Source organism: Simochromis diagramma, unplaced genomic scaffold (genome assembly GCF_900408965.1).
Source record: "Simochromis diagramma unplaced genomic scaffold, fSimDia1.1 OVJJ01000343.1, whole genome shotgun sequence".
Lineage (NCBI taxonomy): Eukaryota > Metazoa > Chordata > Actinopteri > Cichliformes > Cichlidae > Simochromis > Simochromis diagramma.
The window spans coordinates 10,524,874-10,551,062 of record NW_024386831.1 but is presented as its reverse complement, the minus strand read 5'-3'; the positions used below and the strand labels follow the sequence as shown (position 1 = coordinate 10,551,062).

The 26,189-nt window shown below is 39.0% G+C and overlaps 1 protein-coding gene and 1 long non-coding RNA gene across 7 annotated transcripts in view; one reads left to right on the top strand and one right to left on the bottom strand.

The window, feature by feature from the left end:
- Nucleotides 1–26,189, top strand: part of epha3 (eph receptor A3) — a 93,214-nt gene that overhangs the window by 46,421 nt on the left and 20,604 nt on the right. For 4 of the 6 annotated variants that reach the window (XM_040028304.1, XM_040028306.1, XM_040028309.1 and 1 more), the window contains 7 exons: nucleotides 7,700–7,855; nucleotides 12,093–12,452; nucleotides 16,419–16,543; nucleotides 21,183–21,345; nucleotides 22,019–22,124; nucleotides 22,694–22,758; nucleotides 23,959–24,084. In XM_040028304.1, the coding sequence (XP_039884238.1) occupies nucleotides 7,700–7,855; nucleotides 12,093–12,452; nucleotides 16,419–16,543; nucleotides 21,183–21,345; nucleotides 22,019–22,124; nucleotides 22,694–22,758; nucleotides 23,959–24,084 (1,101 nt within the window). The remainder of the gene's footprint in view (nucleotides 1–7,699; nucleotides 7,856–12,092; nucleotides 12,453–16,418; nucleotides 16,544–21,182; nucleotides 21,346–22,018; nucleotides 22,125–22,693; nucleotides 22,759–23,958; nucleotides 24,085–26,189) is intronic. The other 2 variants (XM_040028305.1, XM_040028307.1) reach the window with 1 other exon arrangement.
- On the bottom strand, nucleotides 10,020–10,679 carry LOC120731358. The gene is made up of 2 exons (XR_005695335.1): nucleotides 10,340–10,679; nucleotides 10,020–10,250 (listed from the first exon to the last, which is right to left on the bottom strand). It is a non-coding gene; the product is annotated as an uncharacterized LOC120731358 (long non-coding RNA).

Below are 26,189 nucleotides of genomic sequence, written 5' to 3'. Positions count from 1 at the left end.
TACGCTGATTTCACCGTGTAGCATCTCAGTAAACAATATATTTTAATTGGCATCTGTTCTGTTGATTTTGATCATTTTCTCTCAAACTGAAGCTTTTGTGAATATGAAAGGGAGGGGGGGGGGAAGCTTGAGTTTCCTCTTTTTATTAAATCAAGAAGATTAGACTGATATATGAAGGCCGATACTTGCTCCAATTAAAATCTAATATAGTGCAGTTAGCACACTGCTTGTTTTATGATTACATTACACTAATTAACATGATTTTAATTTGCTGGAATTAATGAAGTTTAATTTCAAAGGCTACATCTGGTGAATCTGCTTTTAGAAAACACAAAGAATGATCCGTTACTTCACATAAACCCTGTATCATATAATTTTCTTTTATATATATTTAAAACAAACACATATAGTATTTGGTTTGTTACTATGATGATGTGCCTTTAAGTATCTAACTTCAAAAATATATGCTTTTTTTGCTTGTGTATCAAAGTATCAGTAGTATAAACCGTCCTCCTCCTCTTCATCCTTTCTTCAACTCATCCTATCCTCCTCCTCCTCTTCCTCCTTTCATCCTCCTCTATTTCCTTTGGTCCTCCACTTACCCTCTCATCAGGCTGCTTTATTATGCAAATCAGTGTTGGACCGCATCACTTAATTAAGCTTTACTATGCCAGTTTGCGTGTGAAATCTAACACACATGTACAAAGCACACTCTCAGGCACAATAACACATACTCATCCTAACTTTTAAACAAACATTAAAGGAACTGGGAGGTTTAATGATTGGTATTCGGAGTCTGAAATCATGCTCACAAACACACAAGCGGTCCCTCTGTGCAGCAGAAGCACCTCTTTGAGTGAGCGCAGATAAAAAGACTTGAATAGGAGGGTTTTCCCAAGTCATTAGCCTGCAGTTAGTATCTATACTCCAATCTGGCCCTCCGCTGCTCACCTTACAATGCCAACTGCTTCATTCCTATTGCTCCTAAAAGTGCTACTTATGAGATTGTGGTGGTAAAACTAAATAGCATGGTCTGAAACTGATGTACCATGTATAGGTGCTCTTGACAGAGCTAGCTCATTAATTAATATTAGTGAGGAATTTGAACTTAGTCTTAATTAAATACAGCAATACCAAAGTTTTTCGATACAGATTGGTTTATTTACTGGTATTAAAAAGTAGCAAACAAAAAAAATAATATTTATAGTTTAAATCTAGCAAAAAAAAAGAAAGAAAAAATAAGAAACTGTAATAAACTTGTTGTCACTTCTACATCCCCTCTTCTTCTTGCAAGCTATGTGCAAACAAGTGACCCAAACAAAAACAGTATAAGGATCAAAAAATATGACCCTGAAAGTTTAGAGTCTAATAAAACCCTTCTTGTTATTCAATTGGCTTCAGTAGCTTTCATCCCATTTACAAAAAAACAAAAAACAAACCTGAATTGGAGGCACTGTTAAAATGAATTCTTGCTCCTGACCTTCTGGAGGCTTGAAAATGCAGAGAATAACTTCTGCATTGGTCGACAATACTGACTACTGACATCTGAATATATTCTCACATGTCCCTGTAGTGATTAGCAGGGTAAATGACATGATAATTGAACATAAAGAGATAAAAATGTGTAGTGATTTGCCTTGAGACACAGCCTATCAATTCTGATGATTGTTTTCATTTATATTTCTGACAAAATTAATTTGGTTTATTGGGTTACAGACATATTAACTTCAGCAAATTGTTTGCAATTCAGCGTACTGGATATCCATGTTACTCTGTATATCAGAATACTGAGTTATATATTCATAAATTAGTTTTTCTTACCTCAATAAGACTTTCTAGGGTATATTTTGCAGGTTTTTTTTAAGGTAATAAAAATGGTAATATTAGTGTATTATAGCCGCTTATATCTAACATTTCATGCCAAACTGAAGTGCATTGAAAAAACTTAAGATGGGAGATCATAAAATAACTGCAAAACTGCACTTTGAATATTAAAAAAAAACATGTGTATTTTTATGCGTTAGTCAACAGTTTGCTTAACATGTTTCTACATCAACCCCATTATTAGGAAGACAAAAAAATCCCACCAAAATATGCCACCCTTTCATAAAAGACTTTGACCTTTCTGAGATTTCTGTAACTTGTTACTGGTTCTGCCTGAAGCAGGATTTCATGGCAGGGGGCAAGATGTTTACTGTTGCCATGTCTCCAGTAACATTACAAGTGGCTCCGGATAAGACCGCCAGCCAAATGCCTAAGCTGTCAAAGTAAATAACTTTTCCATTTCAAAGAGAGCTATTCCAATTAAGGAAAGAAAGTTGGAGCAAAAGAATGAGAGGGAAAAGCCGCAGAAAAGAACTCAAGGAGGGAGTGCAAGAGGAAGGGAGGCGGACATGGAGGGAAATGGAAGAGGAGGAGAGAAGGAGTGAAAGTCATTGCAATCTTATTGGAGTGAAAAAGAGAGGTGGTTTGGAAACAGGAAATCAATTGTTGGGCCTGCGTTTTGGTTTGGCTCTGTTTGCAGCTAGACTTAACCTTGAAGTGTGAGAATGGGAGAAAGCACTATGCTGGGATCAAGACTGAAGCATGATGCAATGATAGGGAGTCAAGGGCAGAGCACTTTCCCACTTTCCCACTGTAAATTGATTGTTGTAACATGTATCAATTTGCAAGTTATCTTCAGGGGTTAAGACACTGATCATGTGACAAGTAACATTCTGAATGTCATCACATTTTGATAAAATTATCACAAGGTAGTTTAATAAAATGAGCTTAATGTCTTTTAATAGTGTAGTGATTTGGATTTTCCCAGTTCTTTACCTTGTAGCTGAGTTTTGGCGACCTTTCACACACAGACTGCAGGTGCCACTTGAAAGCTGTATATCACAGATTTTCAACTTAAAAAAAAGGGAAACAGCATCAGCGTAACAGGATTTTTCTTCCCCTTGAGTTCCTTTAATGGAAGATGATAAAGACATTGAACGGAAGTCTTGTACGAAATGAGACCTTCCATCCTAAACAGCAGTCAAAGCATGTAGAATTGTTGAAGTACTGGACTGGACACCAAATTATAATAATGATCACTACTGGTAATGGTCACTACTAGTAAAAAAAATCAAGGAACTAGATCCACAATCCAAAGACATGTAGTTAGTGGGAATAGGTTAAATGGAAATTCTTAATTGCCCATAGGTGTGACTGTGGAAGTGAATGTGAGTGCGAATGGTTGTCTGTGTCTATGTGTTAGCCCTATGACAGACTGGCGACTTGTTTGGGGTGTAGCGGAAGTGGATGGATGGATGGATGGATGAATGGATGATGGCTAGACCATCTAGTACAGCAGTCCCCAACCTTTTTTCACGGACCAGTTTATGTCCGGCAATATTTTCACGGACCGGCCTTGTGGATAAATACAACAAAATTAAACCAATGATCTAGCACTTATGCTAATTATTGGAAAGGAAGCCCCTTCTTGTTTGCAGTGGTCATGGATATGTTGATAAATGAGGTCAGGCAGGAGACTCCATGGACTGTGATGTTCGCAGACAACACTATGACCTGTAGTGAGTGTGAAGCGCAGGTGAAAGAGAGCCTGAACAGGTGGAGGTATGCTCTGGAATGAAAGTCAGTAGAAGTAATGCAGAAAGCATGTGTTTGAATGAGATGAAGAGTGGTGAACAGTGAAGATCCAAGAAGTAGAGGTATTAAATGTACAGAAGATGAGATTAGATACCCAATGTCAACCAAATTTAAAGCAATGGACAATACACAAGAAAGGTGAAGAAGAGAGTGGAATAGCTGGAGGTGAGTGTCAGAGGACGTTTGTGTCAGAAGAACAGCTGCAAGAGTGAAAGGGAAGGTTTACAAGATAATAGTTAGACCTGCTGTGATGTACGGTTTGGAAATGATGGCTTTAACAAAAAGACAGGAGGCTAAATTGTAGGGTAGCTGAGTTAAAGATGTTAAGGTTTTCATTGGAAGAGACCAGGATGGAAAAAATTAGAAATGAGCATGTCAGAGGCACAGCTCAGGTTAAGCATTTTGAGACAGAGTTAGACAGGAAAGGCTGAGATGATATATTCGACAAAGGATGCTGAAGATCTAGGCAGGACAAAAAGAGGAAGACCACAGAGAAGATTCATGGATTTAGTGAAGGAGGACATGCAGAGGGTTTGTATTACACAGGAGGATGCTAGGGATAGGGTGAGATGGAGGCAGATGATCCGCTGTGGCGACCCCTAAAGGGACCAGCTGAAACAAGAAGAGGAGTATTGATTGAGCAGAATGCATTCCCAGTTATTTTTCAACCACCGTGTCATGTGGCTTCTGCAGCTGTGTATGTGTACACGTGTGTACTTCTGTGCGTGTATAACTGCTGTTTCAAAGTGTGTAAAAGGATTGTTCCATCTGCTGATATGTAGAAAGTAAAAAGACATCATGTTATACCTTTATGTGTGCGTGAGTATTTAAGACCATCAGTTGAACGGCTGTTTATATGGTTAAAGAAACGAGTACTTGTAGGAATAGTGGCAGAGCCTTTGCACGCTATTGACTGCGAATAAATAAAAGATAATTAATGGTGGAAAACCTTCATATTTTTCTCTGAATGTCAGTGTAACACTTCCTGATTGGATGAGGAGTTTATCCCCTGGGTACAAATATGATTTTACCATCAGTCTCTTTTAGAGCGGCTTTTTATTCTGGCAGACCTATATTATCCGTTTCCAGCAGTTGTAAAAATATGGTTGTGGTCATGAAAAAATCTGTACACTGACATATGAAATATCTCATACTGTAAGTAGAGATTTTGTTCTCTAAGATTCTCTCGGTATCCAATAAGTTTCATAGATGTGTTGAAAAGTCTTCAGTGTTGACTCGCCAGAGTCATTTAGTATGCCCTGCAATGGACTGGCCACCTTTACACGCTATGCCCCGCCTCTGGCCCTGTGATGAATAGGATAATGACACTGTAGCAGTTAAGAAAATGGATAAATGGATGGAAGATGTGAAGTTCATTTAGTAGGTGCAGAGGTTAATAAAGCTACTCAGTAATTTAATTTTAGTTCCACAAATTTATGAAATTTATAAATGAGCTCAAGTACTTAAGATGTGTATTAATCTATAGCTGGAAATAGTCCAAGCTAATTTGCAATGCCTTATTGTGCGAGCAAGCTTTGCTAAAAAACAAAAACAAAAACATGTATATATATACATGCCTTTTTTTTTGTCTATTTCTAACATGTATGCAGGGGAAAAAACAACTTGATTTACATTCTCTGGCAATATCCATGCAAAACTCTAAGCTATGATATAAATGACTTGGAAAAAAATCTGCCACATGTGAAAAATAACTTCTCCTATGAATATGCATGTGTCTGCATAAGTGATTTGTTTCTACCCTTGAGTGAAGTTGGTATAATACGGTACCTAAAAGAAAACAGATCTACTTGGACTTGAGCCCAGTGACTTAGCTGGCCAGTATATATGGTAAATGCATCTTTGTTTGGTGTTATCCAGTGGTGAATTGTTAGTGGCATACATACTCTATCAAAGTCTGCTCATGGCTAGACTAATCAGTCTCTCCCGCTAGTATGAGACTAATGCATTTTAACTCTTGCCTATTATCTATAATTCTCTTTTATATTCCACAATTCTGTTAACCCAGCAATTTCCTCTGCTTCTGTTATACGATTGGCTGTCAGGTGTAATTTCCTGGCGTGTCCTCCAATCAGGGTGGTCTGTTTTCTGTGTGTCAGCAAGTGTTGGGGTTGCTCTTCCATCAGTAGGATCATACTGGGGGTGTTTGAATCAGCTTCACATTATATTACTCTCTCACACAAGCATGCATGTACCCTCTCTTACAGACTACCACATTGTGGAGGAGAGGTAGTATTTAGTGCAGCACAGGGACCTTGGTGTGGCAGTGTCAGTGATGGATATGGCAGTAGGATCAGCAGTCTTGGCTTTTGCAGAAGTGTGTTGTCCACCACTGGGATCTGTCAGATCTGTTCTGCTGAGCCCACACATTCTGCTGGCTGGCTGCTATTGCTGCTAGCTATTTCTTTAATCGCTTGTGTGTGTGCGTGTGTGTGTGTGTGTGTGTGTGTGTGTGTGTGTGTGTGTGTGTGTGTGTGAGAGAGAGAGAGAGAGAGAGAGAGAGAGAAAGAGACAGAGACAGAGCGCAAGCTTGTCTGAGTATGTGCACAACACTGGGTTTACAAGGAGCATATATTACAACTGCAATTGGTTATAAATCCAGCAGAAAATAAAAAGGTCATCAAATACACCTTAATGGCCAAAAAAGACAAACACAGTAGCTGTTGGTTTAAACTTTTTCATAAAAAGTGAAAAATGCACAAAATAAACATTTAAACCTGATTACTTCCTTGCCTCGATCTTTCTGCACATGGACTCAGTCTTGGAATACATTATGCTCTTTTTTTCCTTCTAAACAAAGAAGACTTGCAAACTGAAATTGTCCTCTGAGACCTTGTTTTTTTACTTTTAATTTATAAGCTGTAAGAGATGAAGAATTAAAAGCAATACTACGCTAAACAGATGATAAATATCTGTCTTCAAAGAGCTGGTGAAACACATGCCTAAGAGATCCATCCATAAAAGCATGCCATAAAGACACACCTATGAGCTGCCATAAGTAAAAATCGTACTATATTAACATCATATTAGCACATCCCATCTAGACAGCTTATGCACACTTAGCTGAATTGATTTTATAATCACTTTGACTTTGACTTGGATATGTTTAAGAAAATGGATAGATGGATAGGACATTCATACAGTATTCCAATTCTAAGATATAAAATTTCTGCCATTTTTGTGGCAGGAACTGGAGGAATGGTTATAGGAGCTTGAATTTCCAGTTACTGTGGTTCGGCAGTGGAGATACCGCTCATGCTTGGAAATACAGTACTGTTGATGGTGAACTCTAAATGCAGTTGACCATCATGGAAAGAGACAGTTTGTATGCCTAAATGCTTTTTATCTCACTATAACTCTGGATAAGTTGACAGAGGTTTCAACCTTTGGTGGTGGGAGAAAAGGGGAGCACTGAATAAAGTAGAGTGGAACTAAATATGTAGAGAAAGGAAGAAGAACAGAAAAACACAAGGGAAAGTCTTTTTTTTTAATCTTCCCCCCTTGATCTTCCATCCTACACAGAAAAACAGACACACATACAGTCTACTTTCACATGCAATATACTTTACACAGGTAGAGTGTCACCCTACTTGCACAGATTGCAACAGATTAGTGGTGAGTAGGAGTTAAAAGAGCTGCTGAGTGCACATTTAATACCACAGATATTTAAAGAGAACATCCCTTTTATCTGAGGGGACAATCTGCATTATTCATGCTGTGCCCTCTGAGAGTTGAAGGGAGGAGGAAATAGATGCAAAGACATTTCAGAGAATTATTGTTTTTACTAGCAGCCAATGGATTCCTGTTACATTAACAGGAGATATACATTCTGTCTCCTTCCAGCACTTTGTTGGTGTCAGTGTGTCTGTGTGTTTGTGTGTGTGTGAGAGACAAAGAGAGTGCATTAAACATGTCCAATCTTTCATTTTTTGACTTGCAATTGTTGAAGGTGCTCTGAAGAAGAATGCAGCTATTACACAGCTGCCGATGTGCTGGTTCAGCGCGATGCTCATGTATCTGTCTGTGTTGTTTTTGTTTTCAGCGTGCAGGGCAGGCTTCTACAAATCTACTCTCGGGAATATGGAGTGCTCAAAGTGTCCACCTCATAGTTTCTCTCACCATGAGGGGTCTCTTCACTGTGGCTGTGAGAAAAACTACTTCCGTGCTGAGGGAGACCCTGCTTCTATGGCCTGTACTCGTAAGTGTGCATTTTCCCCCAGTGTAAATAGCACTAACATTTCCTGGTGAGCTATCACATAGTGAGTCAGTGAGTCTCATATGTTGCAGTTTGTGTTTTGTGTCACTAATATAAAGGTTTCCAGACATTTTAAACAACTTATTGTTTTGCAGTCGTCCATGTTTGCCCATGAAAATAAACACCTTCAGCACAACATTGGAATTCCAGAGATAACACACTGGGAAAACAGTGAATAAGTGGACACAGGAAGATAAAAATCCCTCATTTTGTTTAAAAGGTCACATTTTCTACCACCTTTTGCACTTCCTGTGTGAATCTCTTTGCCTCCATCTCATGCAAATGGATTGCAGATGCAGACGACTCCTGCAAGTATTCAAAAATGCATTCTCTCTAAACCAATAAATCACTGCATTCCCTGATGTCAGATTATTGATACATCCGTTACTAACGGGGTTAGGAAGAAAAAAAACTGTGTGGGGATTGGTGGAAAATATAAATCAACGCCCGGAGCCGCAGACAGAATGCTAATTACAACGACAATCACAGCAGGTCCCTGTTGTGATTATCTCAACATCATCTTGTCAACTACGCAAATTTCATCTCATTGGGACAAACTGAGCAGCGCTGGAGCTGAAAATGAATAGATAAGTTGTTAGGAGATAATGATCGTGATTATCTCAGGAGAGGTCTTTTACTGTTAGCGGTGTGATAAAGGTTGTTTCAAGCTGACTTTGGAAATTTGTTGGCAAGAAAATTTCAAAGGTCAGAGGGAAGGTTGAAGAAAAGGAGAAAATGTTTCTATTTTGTTCTTCATTCAGTATGAATCATTGCATTATTGCTATTATTAAAATGTAACAATGCGGTCCCTCCATGTCGCACAGTACCACTTACATATGACGTTAAAAAATTACAGTATGTTGCTGTTCATCTTGACTTGACTTTTCCACAACCGTATTGTAATGTTGACCGACTAATAATTAGAGATTAGGGCCACTTTTTCCTGCTTTAGCTGACCACTTCACACATTAGGGTTAGGCGCTTTGCACATGATCATGACCGTGCCATTGCCGATGACCGATAGCATTGCTGCAGGGCAGCAGAGGAAGTTAAACTGCACAATTATGGTAGCACCGTTCATGACACACAAAGTGTGGCCCACATGTAAAAGGCGCAGAGGTGAGAGCTGACCATAATTAGACAGATATCAGCTGAACAGCTAAAACTGTATTAATTCATCACATTTTCTGGCTTGTTACTTTTTTAAATTAGACCTATAGTATAGCTGTCCTACAGTTCTTTTTTTTTGTTTGTTTGTTTGTTTGTTTGTTTAGGTGTTAAATATTTCATCTGTCTTCCCTTCGGTCTTCACCATGCGCTGCATACACACTGTGGAGAAAAAAAAAGTTAACAAGATAAGCCAGCATCTGCAAATGAAAGTCACATAATGGGGTTTTAAAAATCCATCCAGCAGTCAAAAGTATCTTCTTCTGTTTTCTCTCACTTGATGCTGATGATGGATTAGTGTAGCTGCTCCACGCTCATTAACTTCAAAGCATACAGAATTCTGGGTGTAAACTTGTGTTTGCACGCCCCTGCATGCCCAGACATGTCTTTCTTACAAATATTGCTTATATGTGAAGGTGCTATTTGAAGTTTATTATGAACCTTATAATAATGATATTGATTTCATGCACCAATTGGTAAATGAAAGAAAATTCACCTTGAGTTATGAGCTATTGCGCTTACTTCGATCATTGTTGATCCACGACATCGTCGCTCATCAGCACAACCCTATCACACAGCACAGTTGCAGACAGGCAGGTACGCAGCCCCTCTCCTTGCTAGCAGGTAAGGTAGTTGACCTTCAGAACGATGAACAACACTTTGAGGGATTTGGAGAGGTCACTGATGCTCCCGTTTATACATCACGGAAGCATTAAATAGCACATGATAACGTTTGTCATTTAACTAAGGCGTTTACTGGCTAGCTACTATATATATAATAAAACAATAATGTTAATGGCGCAGCCCAGCACATCTGTAACATTAATAAACAGTGTTAGTTTAGTAGGATAACAAAATAATTTGTGTTCAAAAGCAGAGGCACCACTGGTTACTGTATTTGTGGATAACTCTGAGTATTGATCTGAGTATTTGAGTATTGTGTCACGGTCTCGCTGGCAGACCGTGGGGATGTGGGGAAAGGAGGACCCAAAATGCAGGACTCTACAGTGCAACAGTGTTTATTTACAGTGGTGACAATCCGAACAACAATAAATTCCCCCGTGCGATCCCAACTCCCGTTCCGTGTCTTCTCCTTTGTCCCGTGCTCCGTGCTCTGTCTCCGTTCCCTGTGTACTCTCCGTGTGCTGCCTCCTGGTCGCCACAATTCCTCCTGAGGAAACACGTATACCAAAGGCAGCCGTGAGTACAAAACCTAACAGTAGACTTGCACTAACCTTGCACAATACACTTAAGACTGACGGGAAGTCACTCAACGATCCAGCGTCGAGGAGCTCTCAGCCACACTGTTTTGAAGCTCCTCTGACGAGGCTTGATCGGCGCCAGGTGTGTGTGGATTCCTGGGTGGGACCGGTCAGCTGGCAGGGCCACACCCACCAGGCCTAGAAGTGCCTGCCACGACCGCACCCTCACACACATGCACACACCCATAAACACCTGACAGTACACCAACACGGAAAACAGGACAGCAGACACAACCATAATAACAATAACCACAATAATAATGATAATAACTACCATAGTAGTCCAGACTGCTCACGGACCCCGAATCCCTGGAACTGGGTCCGTGACATATTGAGTATTTTCATGGCTGTTAATTCTGAGTTTGTAGTTCTAAGTTGCAGTACATGCAGTACACAGCAAAAATGTACATTGCTGAAAGTAAAATGAGTTAAATGACGTCTTGGAGGAATTTAATTTTCAATGACGAATCCAAACTGTTAAAGTTAAAGAAAATATAAGTGACTGAAACTTCTTCCACAGTAGTTTTGCACCTTTAGCTTTAACACATTGTGTTTGGTTTCACGTGCCAGTCAAGATGTGTTCAATCATTTTGACTTTTACTTTAGCTTCCCTGTATGCATGTGCATACAAGCAGTGCAGTGCATATACATGTATGCACATATGGGTAAAAGCTAAGCTGAAATGCAGACTCAAAACTCTGATGTGGTCAGTGGATGTTATGTTAGTTGTACATTTTTTTACTGATGTTTCAGACCTGTTTTTACCATTTAGATATTTAAATGACTGACTTTTAGAAACTTCTTGTGTGTAACTGTATTTAGAGTTAAAAAGTTTGAATCATGTAACTTGACATGTAATTTGACATGTCTTTCAAAGTTAGATTCATGAGACTTGCAGATATCCAAGTTATCAGAACTTCCTTGCAGTCAAATCGTGTGTGTATTTTTCTTTTGATTTCTCTGGCTCAAGCACATAAATATCTGCGATGCAGATAACTGAGACAGCCGCTGCGCATAGTTTAGGAGTGAAGTAAATTCAGCAAAACAAACTAAACAAAGCGTTTTATCTCAAGACACAATCCAGTAAGCCCATTTGAATCTTTTTTTTCCCTTCCTCTGCCTTCTCAGTTTCCCCCACTGAGCTATTTGGCAGTTTTGCTATGTCCCCCATGTAATTAGTCATAGTTTTTCATATGAGTATCTGGAAATCTGTTTGTAATAAGACAGATTTTATGTTAGTCTGAGTGAGTCAGACTCACTTGCTCCGACTGTGCCATGCTCCTCTTATTTCTTACGGAATTTGATTGAAAGTGAGATGTAAACACATACATACTGTAGTAGATTCACTGATTTACATTAACATAACCCTAGTATTACGACAACTCATTCACTGTATAGCACTCATAGTAAGAATTTTCTTCCATGAAGATGTCCAAGTAGGCAAATAATGCATTGTGAAATATATATATATATATATATATATATATATATATATATATATATATATTTGCCTTGGGAAATTTAAGGAAGAATAAACACCAAATCCAGCTATAAATGGGTGATTTTTCACAACCCTGCTCCAATTCTCAAAGAGAAAGACATAACAGCAAAGAAGTAAAATGACCATATAGTTAGATTTAAAGCTCATGCTAATCAGTTTTTGTGTGTTTTTTATACTACTAAGCGTTCTGTCCTTCTGTAAATCCAGTGACCTGCCTCTCGATCTCACCTCATCTCCTTCTGTCTACCAGGACCTCCTTCAGCTCCCCGGAACGTAATCTCTTCCATCAATGAAACTTCTGTTATCCTGGAATGGAGCTGGCCTGAGGACACCGGAGGGCGCAGGGATATCACCTTCACTGTCCTTTGCAAACGTTGCCGTGCTGTTGCTGCTAATGGCAGCAGCAGTGGGACCCAGCGCTGTGAACCTTGCCGGAGCAATGTTCGCTTTCTGCCAAGAGCCATGGGACTACACAACACCACAGTGACGGTTGGCGACTTGTTAGCCCACACTAACTACACATTTGAGATTGAAGCACAGAACGGTGTGTCATCGCTGGCACCAAAGATGAGACAGTACGCTGCCGTCACCATCACCACCAACCAAGCGGGTGAGATGTCATGATGTATGGGTGGCTAGCTAAAGATATGAGCTGAGACGATTGACTATACACAATAACAGCAATAATTTTGAACCATTTTGGATATCGATTGAAAGTTGTCTGCGTATAATCAATAAAAAAGATAGATCACTGATGTAAAAACATAGGCCCATTCTCCAACGACAAAGAAAAAATAGCCTCTGGCAGATCTTAGGATAAGCAGGTTGGTCATCTCCTGCAGGTTGCAAGATCTTGCTTATCTCTATTTTTAGCTGGTCTGAGGACTGGGAACTATGGAATGGCTGATTCATGCATGAAGAAAAGTGCATTTAATACAAGTATATTATATATGTAATAACAAGTACTGTGTGTAAATAAAAATAGCTACCATGTTGATAACATACACGAGCTTCGACCCCCTTTCCCCCTGTGCTTCTGAATATTCTCATAAAATAATACCCTAGCCTATGGTTTATATACCTCAAACATATGTACTACAACCATCAACCCTGGACATTTACAAGGCGATCCCAGGCCGCTATTCTCTTGTTTAACGACCAGGATCGAATGTCCTCCTCCTTTTCCAAAATATAACTCCTCCTTTTAACATACTCTCTTAACGTGAGGATGGGCTCCTAAAACTCCCATCAATCTTTTTATACAAATATCTCTCCACACATCCAGTTCTTACAAGAAAAAGACGGCAAAGGAAAGCAGTGCCGTGAAATTCCAAGGGTAAAATAAATCTAGCTGCAGCAGAAAGTGCCAAACCTCAGAAATCCATGACTCTAGCAAGGAATGCGCAAAGGTCCCAGTCTAGTTCATCAGCTTATTTTCTTCTTTTTGCCATTCCTTCAGTGTTCCCCTACACATTTTGCCTTTGTGTTTGGAAGCTCAGCATTTTTTTTTCTCAAGCAGTGTGGTTCCCTACATCCCCCCCACCGCCCTACCGACCTCCTTTACTTCTGCCTGTCATGTCCCAAACCAACCCCACACCCAGTTTTTCTAACGTGTTCCTCTCTTTTTCTGTATGGCTCTTCTTCTAAACCTTGAAGGTTGATTTAGCACCTGGAAGGGTGTTTTTTTTTTTTTTTTACAGACCAGACAGATGCGAATTTCTCTCATAAGCTGTCATACAGCAAGGTCAGACTCCATCACATCGATGATGATAGGCAGATGGCAAGAGCAATGAATTTAAACAGAGTCAGAGTAGAGATGCCTTCAAGCAAAATGCAATGAAACCTTTAGTACTTCAAGTCTTTTGCTTGTTTTAAAAGTTGCATGCAAATATCGAGTCTTGGTGCCTCTGCTTTATGAATGAAAGAGACGCTTTCTCTCACAGGTTACAGGGTGTACTGATTATTCTTAGTATCAGTATCAGTAATGTAGTCCCCTTGGAATTCACATGCCTGTAAATCAGGAAAGCTGTGTGGAGAAAAATGAAAATCAAGTAATGTAAAATGTTAAATATTATAACAACAGATCCAAAATTGTAAAAACAGCCTCACACCTGTGGGTACGCTCAACGGGAAATACCATGAGGGTTGGATTGTATTGGATAACTGATTCACTACTTGCAGCAGTCTTTGTGAAATGTCGTGTTGGGCTGACTTGGTGACAGGCTGATTTTCTTGTGATAGAAAACATGCATGTACTACAGCATGTAGTTTAAGCTTCAGAGAGTTCCAAGAGGGAGACTCAAAAGAGGCACTGCATAGAGTAAACAGTGTACTTGTGGAAACTTTTAAACTAGACACACAAATAGAAATGCAGGAGCTTTGGTATATATAAATCACATACCATATAAAGAGTCTGCTGTGTGTGTGCCTTTTAAATGACAAAATAGGGATAAGCGTTAAATGTAGATTTTAAGTGTCTTTCTGGGTGCTCGTATGTTTAAGTGCACATGCATCAAAAGTTCAGATTAAAGCAAAATTAAAAATATACAAATTTGGACAAAAAAATAAAAAAATAAGCACATTTTTAGTAAGCATTATATTGTAAGTGTGTGGTTAGTTAGTAGGATTATCTCTGCAATCTGAATATATATTAGATTTGAAGAGGGCTTATCAACACTAAGAGGTCTGTGTGTGCACAGAATATCAAAAGCCATCTTAGTGCCTAAGTGATAATCAGATGAAATGAAACTCATCTTTACTTACCATTTATCAGTGTGCTCACATAGATGCAAGCAGATTTACACACCGAGAAGGACAACATACACACCTCAGTACTACACCCTCTGTCCCGGCTATACACACTTACAATCCCCTCTCTCTTTAACAAATATCTCAGCCTGCAGCTGCACACTCTCCATCAGCCCTCAGAGTTTACAAGGATTAAGTATGTCAGTGCACTTGCCCCACCCGTCTATATGCTTTCCCTCGAATAAACACACATACTTACACACCAGCACACACGTATAGATGCCAAAGCTGTTAAAAGCTGGATTAAGTGTTTCCCTGGAAGGAGCAGTGTGTCCTGGTTGTGCTGTCAAGGTGCTGTCAGACAGTTCTCCTCCTCTCGCCTCCTTTGCCCTCCACTTATTTCATAACTATGCTAAGAACAGAGTAACTGTGATTCAGATGCAGAGTAATATCTAGTTGCATATCTCTAGTGATATGATAATATGGTTGGTGATGATAGCTGTTAAACAATGAGAAAGTAAAGGCAAAGTTGTATATTTTCTCTCATTTGGGCAATGATTTTTGCCATTGAATAGCATCTTGTTTAATTTAGTTTCCAATAATAATTACTTCTAACTGTGTGCCAGTGTTGTAGAGGTCACTGTTTCAACATCTGCAGCATGGCCCTCAAATTACGAGTGAATGACAAAGAAGGACAGTTTTTAACACCAGTACAGGCCTGGTATACTGTATCAGTTATGCCTCAGACAAAAAACAGAGTGACAGCAAATTAAGTGCTTAGCAGTAGACATGCCGAGGAAGATAGAAAGGGAAGCAAGGCAAAGGAAACAGAGGAGTAGAGGAACTTGAAGCTGCCTCTAAGCGACCCAGACACAGTAAATCATTACCACCATAAACCACAGAGCCAATAAAAAGCACAGCCTCACCCCACTATCAGAAGCAGAGGGAGAGGAGAAGAGGAGGAGCAGGGGGTATAGAAACAGATTCTCCCCATCTGGATTCATTACAGGAGAAAAAATAACTTCCCGCGGAAATACACACGAGTAAATGTACACACACACTCAGACGCATTCTGCAGCCATATAATCACAATCAAGAAAGGCTTGAACATTTCAAAGACAAACATGTTTTTTCCTGTGGTCTAATAAAATTAAAAGTCGATGCCTCAGATGCCGAGCTGGCCCTGGAGCTGCCTGGCAATTAGAGAGCAGTAAAAAAGGGAAATGAGAAAGGGAGTGAGGAGAGAGACACAGAACGAGAGAGGGGTGCGAGTCTTGATAGAAGGAGAGATGTGCTGAATTACTAGATTGGGACCATGTGAACTCCCTGAGGCAAAGCGGTGCATGGGCGAAGGATTGGCGAGGAAGATTGGCGAGAGAGAAAGCGACTAACCAAAATGGATGAGGACAGCAGAGAGGAAATTGTTTATAGTGTTTTAAATATAAGTGATGGAGGACAAACTACTATACTCTGATCAGAAATAGCAGAAATTATCGTGCTTTTGCTTGTTTTTGGTAAACATGTAAATCTTACTGGTCCTAATCTTTACTTAAAACGACAAATATCGATACACATTTTGATCAATTTAAAACCAGTAGAAAATTCCGATATGTTGATCCAGTGCAGTTTCTTGTACATTACTTCACACGGTCTTGTTCCACTCACAACCCTGGGCCTTTGCTTTAGAATGCCACCCCACCAAGCAGCAAACTGAATTAGGCTAACAGGAACTATAGACAATTGCCAGGATTCAACACTGTGGACTGAACTTCCACTGAACCTTACACTAACGGAACTCACTCTCTGACTGTCTGTGTCTCCTGCCCAGCTCCCTCTCCAGTAGCAGTGATCAAAAAGGAGAAGACAACTCGAAGCAGTGTCTCCCTGTCCTGGCAGGAGCCAGAAAGACCCAACGGTATCATCCTCGACTATGAGATCAAATACTACGAAAAGGTTGGTTCAGTATATATCACTGTTAAAGTTTTCCTTGTGTGCATTTGCATCATAAAATGTGCCTCTCTAAGAGAAAAAATATCTAACCCAAACTCATTTGGGGGAGTACACCTAAGATGGGAAGATTGTAAGCATTCTCTAAACGTCTGGTAAGAATGATGCTAAATTCAGAAGATAAACGCATATGGCATAGTAATTCGTGAGCTGCTTGCGAATAGATTCTAGTATTTTATTATTTCAATCCAGCTGTGTCTCCAATTTAGGCATCAAAGAGAAATAAATACCCTGAAAACTGGTCACTTGAATTTCCTGAAAATATTTCTCACCAGGGGTATAGACTGAAAAGGTTTACTTACATTTCCACCTTTTTAGGCCCATGTAGTATATCCATCAGTCTTTCTCTAACATTTGGAAGCACATCCTGGACTTATTCTCTGGCCTAGTAGACTGAATTTCTGTGAAAATAATAAAATTTAACTCAACTCTAACCCTTATAGTCTTTGTAAATGTTATTTGAACTAATGCAAGTTGTAGTTTTGGGTTTTCAGGTACAATTTAAGTTAATATAAATTAAAATGAAATGAAAATGTAGTTGTCGTTATGTTGTGCATAATGTTTTATTTTTACAATAAAAGAAATCTCTTCATCAGAAGACCTCCCTTTCCACCATGTTTTCTTTTTCATGTGACAATTTTTACATTCTTCCTTTCTTTTTGCTTCTCTTCTCTTTCTATCTATCCTTCCATCTCTCATGCTGCCCTCCTCTCTAGTCCACTCCTTAATGGAGACAAGTTTTATGGCAGACAGTAAATGCATCTGTGGGGTCCCTCATTCTTCTGTGAGGGAAATTAGTGCAGAACGAATTACACTGGCTTTCAGCACCAATGCTGGGCTATGGCTGACATTTGATGGTGAAATTAGCCGTGGATGCAAGTTTAATCACTCTGGCAGATTCAGTGTGTGTGTCTGTGTGTTTGTGTGTGTATATGTGTGTGTGTGTGCCCCAAATCAGTTTGCTTGAATGCCAACAGTGGCCCCTAATCTCTTGATTAGTAGGCTGACAGAAGCTGTTTCCTCTCTAAACTCTGGTCTCTGCTCAGCCATCCCTACCTAAGATGTTAAAACAAGGCCGGAAAACAGTGAGAGGAAAAGTTAATGAGTGATGCTGGGTCAGAGCTCACTGCAGGTCTTATTCTCAGCTGTGGTTTTCCAATTGCACACACATGCTCACTTATCACCAATGCACGCTCGTTCAAAAAGGACAGGAAAAATATGAGGGTGGAGCTAAAGTAAAGCATTTTGTAATAAAGCCTTCTGGGTATTTTGCTTGGTAACCGCATTATCTTTCAGGAAGTGCTGGAGACACAAACACGCATACCCACAAAGCAAGTTCCCATAGGATTCTCCTCACTAGACATACATACCCAGGGATTTTAAACCCCTGACAAAAGGCTCTTCCACGCAGAAGAGCAAACTTGGAGAATCATGGTAGATCCCAAGACGAATGCCAGACAGAGGCCTCTTCTTGTTGTAGGCACAGGGACACTGAGGGCAACTAGCATGCCAAGGATAAAGGCCACAGAAGGAGAAACACTGGAACACGAATTCCCCACACCAAGACCACACCATGACTCACTTATGAGACAGAAAGAGGCTTTTAGAGACACATGCACAGACACACAGATATAATTGCACATAGACATAAACAGGATGGTGAAACAGAACACAAAAACAGACTAAGATTAAAGAGATTAAAAGAGAGAGCTTTTGCCAAGGAAGTGATGTTCAGGTTTACATCAACAGCCAGACTTTTTTTCTTCTTTTTTTTGCTGTGGTTTCCTGTCTGGATTTAAACAAGTTTAAAACAGACATTTGCAGTGAGAAGAATTCAGTAATCCAGTAGAAATTTACCAGCGACTCCAGCCTAGCATCTGTCACTGTAGAAACTGCAGTCATATCAAAAAATGCCGAGCATATAGTGCATAGAGTAATGGATCCTCAGTGGACCAACATTTTTTTGGGGGGGTGAACCCACTGAAGCCAGAAAGGAAAGTTATAAAATTACAGCCTTGTTGTTTTTGTTGGGTGATAAAATCAAATACTGTTTTATATAAACACTTCATAGTTTAATTTTGGACCATAACATATTTCACTGGTAAAATTTAAAAACAGGAGTTCTCTACTGGGATGTTAATGTGAGGCAAAACAAAAATGTTATTTGTCACAAGTCATTTCATCTCATATTGTGGGCTACCGCTCTAAATCCTGTGATTATTGGCCTTCCTAATGCACCAAATTGCAACGTATTTTCTGCTAACTGATAAAAATGTGTATTTTCCAGACATCTGTGTAAACTTAATAGACCACGTTACTTCAAGATGAAACCACGTGAAGATAAGGCACTAAGTATAGTGTTAGCGGCTTGATTAAAAATAATCATATTCCTTTGATATCCAGTATTCAACAGATGTGAAATTTTATATATAACATAAGTGAAAAAAAGCACTGGATACAAAAAAGTGTTTTATTGCAGAATGGCAGGAATAATAATAAAAAGAGAGATACTTTTTTTTAAATCCCAAAAGTTGAGGTTAGCAGCAGCCAAAACCTAACAAAAACAAACCAAATAAAACCCAGAGCTGTAAAAAACATCGCAAATATTGTGTCAACATAGAACTGTTCTGAAAAGTAAAAAAAACCCAAAACATTAAAGAGAGGCCTCAATAAATCACTATACATTGAGGAGCTTAAATCTAAAATGAATACTACCTGGGAAGGGTTATACCAGACAAACAAGCCAACTCATTATAATTAAATGAACCACAGCTAACCAGTTTTCTACCTCTGGCTTTGCTCACTTTGCTCTCGCTAGCACACTTGTAAAACTGATGGGTCAGAATGTCTGAATTGGAGGGGCTGCACATTTTATGTCCCATATTTGGGGATGGGGAGGTTTTGTAATAATCTTGGGAATTTCCAACTAGAAGGCTTCCCAGAAGAAGAGAGGTGTTTCATCTTTTGGAAATCCCATGGTAGCCCCATGCTCTCCGTGTCCGTTAAACAACCTAAAGGGCAGACCGATAAGACAGTTCCTAGTGCACTTTGTGGAAATCGAATTTGTGCGAATACACTTTGCTAATTATTTTTGCGTGTTTTATCACTATAATCTAAAGAGCCGAGAGCCGAGAGAGAACTCCAGATAAAATTTATTTAGGCTGTTTATTTAGTCTTAGACAAAAGGGATTTTTACTAAAACAATTCACAAGACTTCTGCTGTACATCACCCATCTTAGGATCTGTATGTTTTTGCCTCTGTGTCTTGTGTGTGTGTGTGTTTAAGCTATAATTTACTGCAGCTTTGTTTATGTTATCAAAGCACAATTCAGCACTGAGACCATATTAAATCCTTACAGCGTTCTGGTGTTCAACACACAAAAAAGTACATGGAGGCTCATGCACAGAACAGAAAGTCCACATGCACACCCACACATACACACACACATCTATCTATCTATCTATCTACCTATATATATATATATATATATATATATACACACACACACACACACACACACACACACAAAGATACTTGTGCCACACCTGTGTATGATTTTCAGGGGATGACATGCTGTCCTGAACAATGACAAGCTGTAAGAGATTTATAGCTGTGATGAAGGGTTGTTCCAGTGCAGGTCTGGTGTATCAGTTACTGCCTCACACACATGCCCATTTTAAAAAGCTTTGTGCACCATAAAACTCTGATCTAGTCCATTAATAAGCATTAAGTTTCTTTGGGGGACTGAATTTTTACATGCCAGGGTCTTTGAAAAAAGAGAATATGACAGTGTCAGGAATTTTATAACATTGGCTACATTGCAAAACATGTAGCTCATTTTTAGGATTGCTGAAGTCATCCCTAATAGGTTGTCATTAATATTAACAAGTGGCCTTGTGCGGTTTTCCTCTTAATCCAAAGTTTGTTTTATACCAGAACTGGGTCAGCAATAATGTGCCTGCAGTCCTCTGTGGGCATGGACAAATCTAGCAAATTTTACTCAGGACAGTTGAAGGCTATAAAATACAGAACTGTGTGCATGTGTATTCTATTATACAATGAGATCTTGTTTTGTACCTCTGTAAGATGTACTCAGTGTTAATTAATTTCATAGAGTGCTACTTTCCACCATCCCACTTTTTCTCTGCCCTCTCTTTTCTTTCAGTTTGTTTTTTTTCTCTCTTTTTTTCTTTTCCTTCCACATCTGGAAACAATGTGTTGAATACAGACCTGGTGTGTAAATCCTCTTGTTGTTTTATCAGTGGAGATCAGTAGGAGAGAAGTCATAAAACGTAAAGGGCATAATTTATCAGATTTGCAAGAATGCTATCAAACTGTCTGGGATGTTTACGCATTTGCATCAGTACAAAAACAGAGATACATGATTCTACTATGGAAAATTTTATGTATATATATATATATATATATGTATATATGTACACACATTGTATTCATTATTAGTTTACACTACTGCATCTATAAATTACATAGTACTAAATCAGTATGTTAAATAAATATTTAATTCCTCAAAATGATTTGATTTCTCATCTGTCATCCTGTTTCTTTTTTCTCTTTTTTCTACAGGAGGAGCAGGAGACCAGCTACACAATCCTCCGTGCTCGAGGTTGTAATGTGACCCTGAATGGTTTGAAGCCCAACACTGCCTACTTACTTCAAATCAGAGCCCGTACCGCAGCAGGATATGGAGCCAGCAGCCCCACTTTCCAGTTCGAGACCAGCCCTGACTGTAAGCTCAGTAGAGATTAAAATGAAATTAAATTATATGATAGTCCATTAGCCTTTTACATACAATTTTTTATTTTGAATTGTGGGGTTATGAAACCTCTCTGGCAGGATGTGTGCATGTTATTTTTTTTTTGTTAGAAGACCTTATGTCCAGTTGTGTAGCAGCTGTTTCAAACATGTTCGCTGACAAGAACAATTTTCTTTCCTTTCTTGCTGTTGGTGAAATTTAGATATTCATGCAGTAACTTTGGCAGAATTTCAGAAGTGAATTCAACCATCACATTTTTTATTGCAGCAAACATGCAAGTGCTTTGGGGAAAATGTGAAAATACTGCCCAAGATTTTTGCTTTACTTTGTGTCTGTTACACGCCCAAGTTGTTTCATTTAGCTGTTACTGTTCCATGGGATAAAAGCTGTGAAAGCACATTATTGTTTATATCAATTTTGCTGCCAAATATGTGTAAGTGTCTCTAGAGTGAGCTGAATCACCTTTACCTGCTCTTGTGGGAACTAAATACAATATCTTATTGAATCAAAGGTATATTTATTCTTGATGTGCATGCAGTACGTTGGAATAGGACTAGCAGGTAATTGAAGTTTGTATTGTGATGTGCTGTAATGTTAACAAAACAAAGTTAGCACTGCTTATTACTTGTTTCTTTCTGTCTTTCAGCAGCCTTCTCTATCTCAAGTGAAAGCAGCCAGGTTGTTTTGATTGCCATTTCTTCTGCCGTAGCCATCATCCTGCTCACTGTGCTTCTCTACGTCCTGATTAGCAGGTCTGTCCACCAATCACTTGCCTGGATTCTCGCCTTGAGCATTGTCTCATTTAGTCACACCATCTGTACTCTCTCCTTTCAGTTGATTCTGTGTGCACTTTTCCAAAATGTACTTTCAAAAGCTTAGAAGAAACAAGTTAAATGATGTGCCATAAAAGAGGGAAAATTAAAAAACACCAGTTAATTCTGATAGCCTGTATGGTCCTTTAAAGTCCAGATCTATACACACTTCAGCTGAAGTTGCTCTTGGCTTAGTTGCCACTCAATCAAAAAACATGAGCATCTTCAATAAATGGAATCTTTTCAGTGCGTTCATGCACAACACGGGCGTTTGAATGCCAATGTGAGCGCGGCTGAAGTTGGTGGTCAGCAGGTTTCAGGAAAGAGTATAAATCCACATCACATTATAAGACTTACTGATACTCTTTTGGGTTATAAGAGCCAGAAGTATATACACACAGACATAAGTATGCACACATGGATCTTGGTAGCGTTTGGGCTGGGCTTGTGGGCGAATTTTTATTGAAGATGTGGCACTACTTCTGGTCTTTCTCTGTTTGCATTGGCAGGTTTTGTTGCCGGAGCAAATCCAAACATCCTGATGAAAAAAGACTGCATTTTGGCAATGGACACTGTAAGTACTGGACTTTGTTTATCTGAGAATTGGCTCTGTCTCTCCTTGCCGTACTTTACTAGTCACTGAATACAGATAGAACTAGCTAGTTACATAAAAGATAATTTGAGGGATGTTATTTGAATATGCATGTCCTTCTGAGAACCTTTTGACCAATAGCGGTTGTTTTAGAGTAGTGGTTAAAGTATAGTATGGTCAAAGCTTGAAGTGGATTTCCCCTTTAAGTTTAGATATATCTTTGTTTTTTCATACGAGAAGACAATAATCAAACAAGACCATGTTATGACCATGTTTTTGGCCCATTTAGAAACAAGTACTTGAGGCTTCATTTAAAAGGAGAACAAAATAACACTGTTTTCCAAACCAGCCAAGTGAAGTGGCTAAATCTGCGCTTTAGTTTCTACTTTCCAAATAAAAAAGTTTCTTGATATTACTTCTACTATTAGAGTCAGTACTAAATAAATAGTAATTTAATTTTCTTTTCATTCTACTTCCTCATCCCTTTATTCCTTGTTTCTTCTCTCTTTCTGTCTTTACGAGATGTTATTTATTTGAAATAGTCCTACCTTTAAATTTGACCAAGGCTTCTAGAATTCCTCAGGGTACTGAAGAGCATCTGCCCACTGCTTCATGAGTAGTTTGGATGGGTCAAACCCAGAGCATAAATTTTAACACACAGGGACTACTAAAATACAGCTGTGTTACATATCTTCCCTTCGTTTTCAAGTTTATCATAAAATAAAACATATCTCTGAAACATAGTGTTTCTTAAACTTGATGTGTTATGAAGGGTATAATTCCTCTTTTTGTTGTTGTTCCTCCATCAAATCTCAATAAGAGAGACTCTCTGGGGAAAGAGAAAAGAGGGAATTGTAAAAAAAACTCTTTCCATTAAAACAGCTAAAAGTGTCTTCATATCCATTTGATAAGTGACTGTTGCTTTAATGCATAATATATTAAGTGAGAAAATCTCAGCCCTGTCTGCTCCTTGAGGGAAATTCTTCCCTAAAATTCAATCATTGAAATACTCAGGACTATATCGTCTTCATGGTTTTGGTTTCATTGTGCAGGGTTAGTTGGATCTTTTGCCACCCTGTGTGTTTCCTAGACTCCTCTGAAAGTGCAATATTACTGTAAGCTGTGCTATTTTGGAGTTTTTAACTAGTTGGTAACCAATGCAACTTTCCTGTGCTGCTGCAGTGCGTCTGCCAGGGATCAGAACCTATGTGGACCCCCACACATATGAGGACCCGAGCCAGGCTGTGCACGAATTTGCCAAGGAACTGGATGCCTCCTGCATTGCCATAGATAAAGTGGTGGGAGCAGGTGAGAATAGGCAAAGGAAAATGTATGGCCAGATGCTGCTGCTTGTATAGATTCCATATAGGTTTGGCAATATTGCAAAAAATTCATGTCATTTCTAATATTTTCAAAACAATAATCAAAATGAGCTTGGTGGGATACATAAAAAAAGGGAAATCAAAAAAGACTTTTCCCACTTTCGTATCAGTTACTTCCTTTTACTTTTGCACTCTTTCATGCTCTATTTAAATGACAAAGACAAACCAAGTGCACAACCACTTTAAGGAAAATGGAGTATATACAGAGCTCCTATACATCTATATTTTCATAGCAGTGAGCTAGTTATCTATGCGTCATGCTGCACAGCCGGGAATGAGAAAGCATTCTATGCCCCAGCTTGATGTCTCTTCTTTCCAGCCCTCACCTAGGATGGAGGGAAAGGTGGTGAAATGAGAAAACCTTCAGTTGGTTCATGTCTCCTTTAACCCTTTCTTTCCTTCCTTTATTTTTCTTTCCATTTTCCGTAGCTTAAGCTCCAGTTCGTAACTCCCGATGTACAGTAATTGCAATAGTAATTGAAGCCTTGTCTCCTCTTTTCCTCTCCACTCATGTACTCCCTGATAACTTGAGCAGGAGTGCAGACGGGAGGGTAATGCATTATGATTCATGTCGAGTGCAGTCAGAATAGATGGAGACTAAAGCACACAGCACATAACAGCAGACTGGTCTCCAGAGTCCCACCGGCCCTTCACACTGTAAAACTGTCAGGACAGCCTGAGAGTCTATTACCTGAGTATACACTGGACTCACACTCTGCAGTGCTAACCACAATATATTTTTCATACATAGCAGACACAAAGCACAATGATTTTCACAGGGCTGCAATGGTACATAGGAGATAACTGTTTATATATTAAAACCACATATAAAAAACAAAATCAGCCGTTCTCTTTTAATATAATAAAAAATGTGGTACACATTTGTCCACAGTTCACTGTGGCTGTCATTTTGATTTTACACAAGCATTAACTTCTTCAAATCTGCATGACCATTTGCAAGAAATGCACACAAACTAATGTCCATACTTCATTTAATATTATTAAATACATGCAATTTGATGTTTGAGGCATGAAAAGTGAAACAGCAGTGAAACATGATCTATCGAAAATGCAAATAGATGAAGAGTAGCTCCAATTTATCGTCATTCTAAACCAGTATTAGCTGAGTAATACCTTAACCCATAGTCGATTTACAGCAGAAAAGTCTATACTGTACTATACATTTTTAATGTGTACAGTGCATAGCTGATTCAAAGTGTATTTATTTTAGTGTTCTTCCATAGTAACACAAAGAAAGGAGAGTGCAACTTTGAGAACATGTTCTGGACAATATAAATAAAATGACAAGTTGACAGGGTGATTACTTTTGAAAAGCAACTTAGTAGTTCAGAGCAGTTTAATTTTAGAAAGGTGGACAGAAAATCCCTGAAAGATTTTCAGATAAAAGCCAGAAACCTTATATGAGAAAACCATAAATTTACAGATCCAAATGTGAGATGAGAGGAGAAGAAAGGGGACTTTGGCCTGCTCTTGCTAATCTATTTTAACTTCATAAAATGTGAACCGAACACCAGAGGTGAACATTAAAGCTCCAGCCATGATGTAAACATTTTTGTCCGTCAGCTTCAATGCACCCTGCCACCCATCTGTGTGATTTTTATAAAGCCACATAAGCACTCTGAACAATATACAACATACCTTCTCTTTCTCCATTCCTGCCTCAACTCCATCTGTCTTCATTAAACACGTTAAAGGGACTTTGATCCTCTTGCCAATCGGTGATTGTGTGTTAAAAGACATGAAACACATGCTCCACTCTGCTTACATGGGTTAGACTTTAACATCAAAGTGAGATACCTAGCTCTACTCATAACAGGAAAGGAACGAGTGTCCCTAATCAAGCCTTATTAGACGAAGATCTTCTTTCTCTGAGTGACCACATAAAAAGGTGCCTTGGCTTGACTTGCCCGTCCACTGCTCAGGACAAGAGGTGCAAAGCAGAGAAGGAAAGAACAGGGATGGTCTGGGTATTTAGACAGGTTATAATTATTCAGGCTTAAGTCCTTCCAG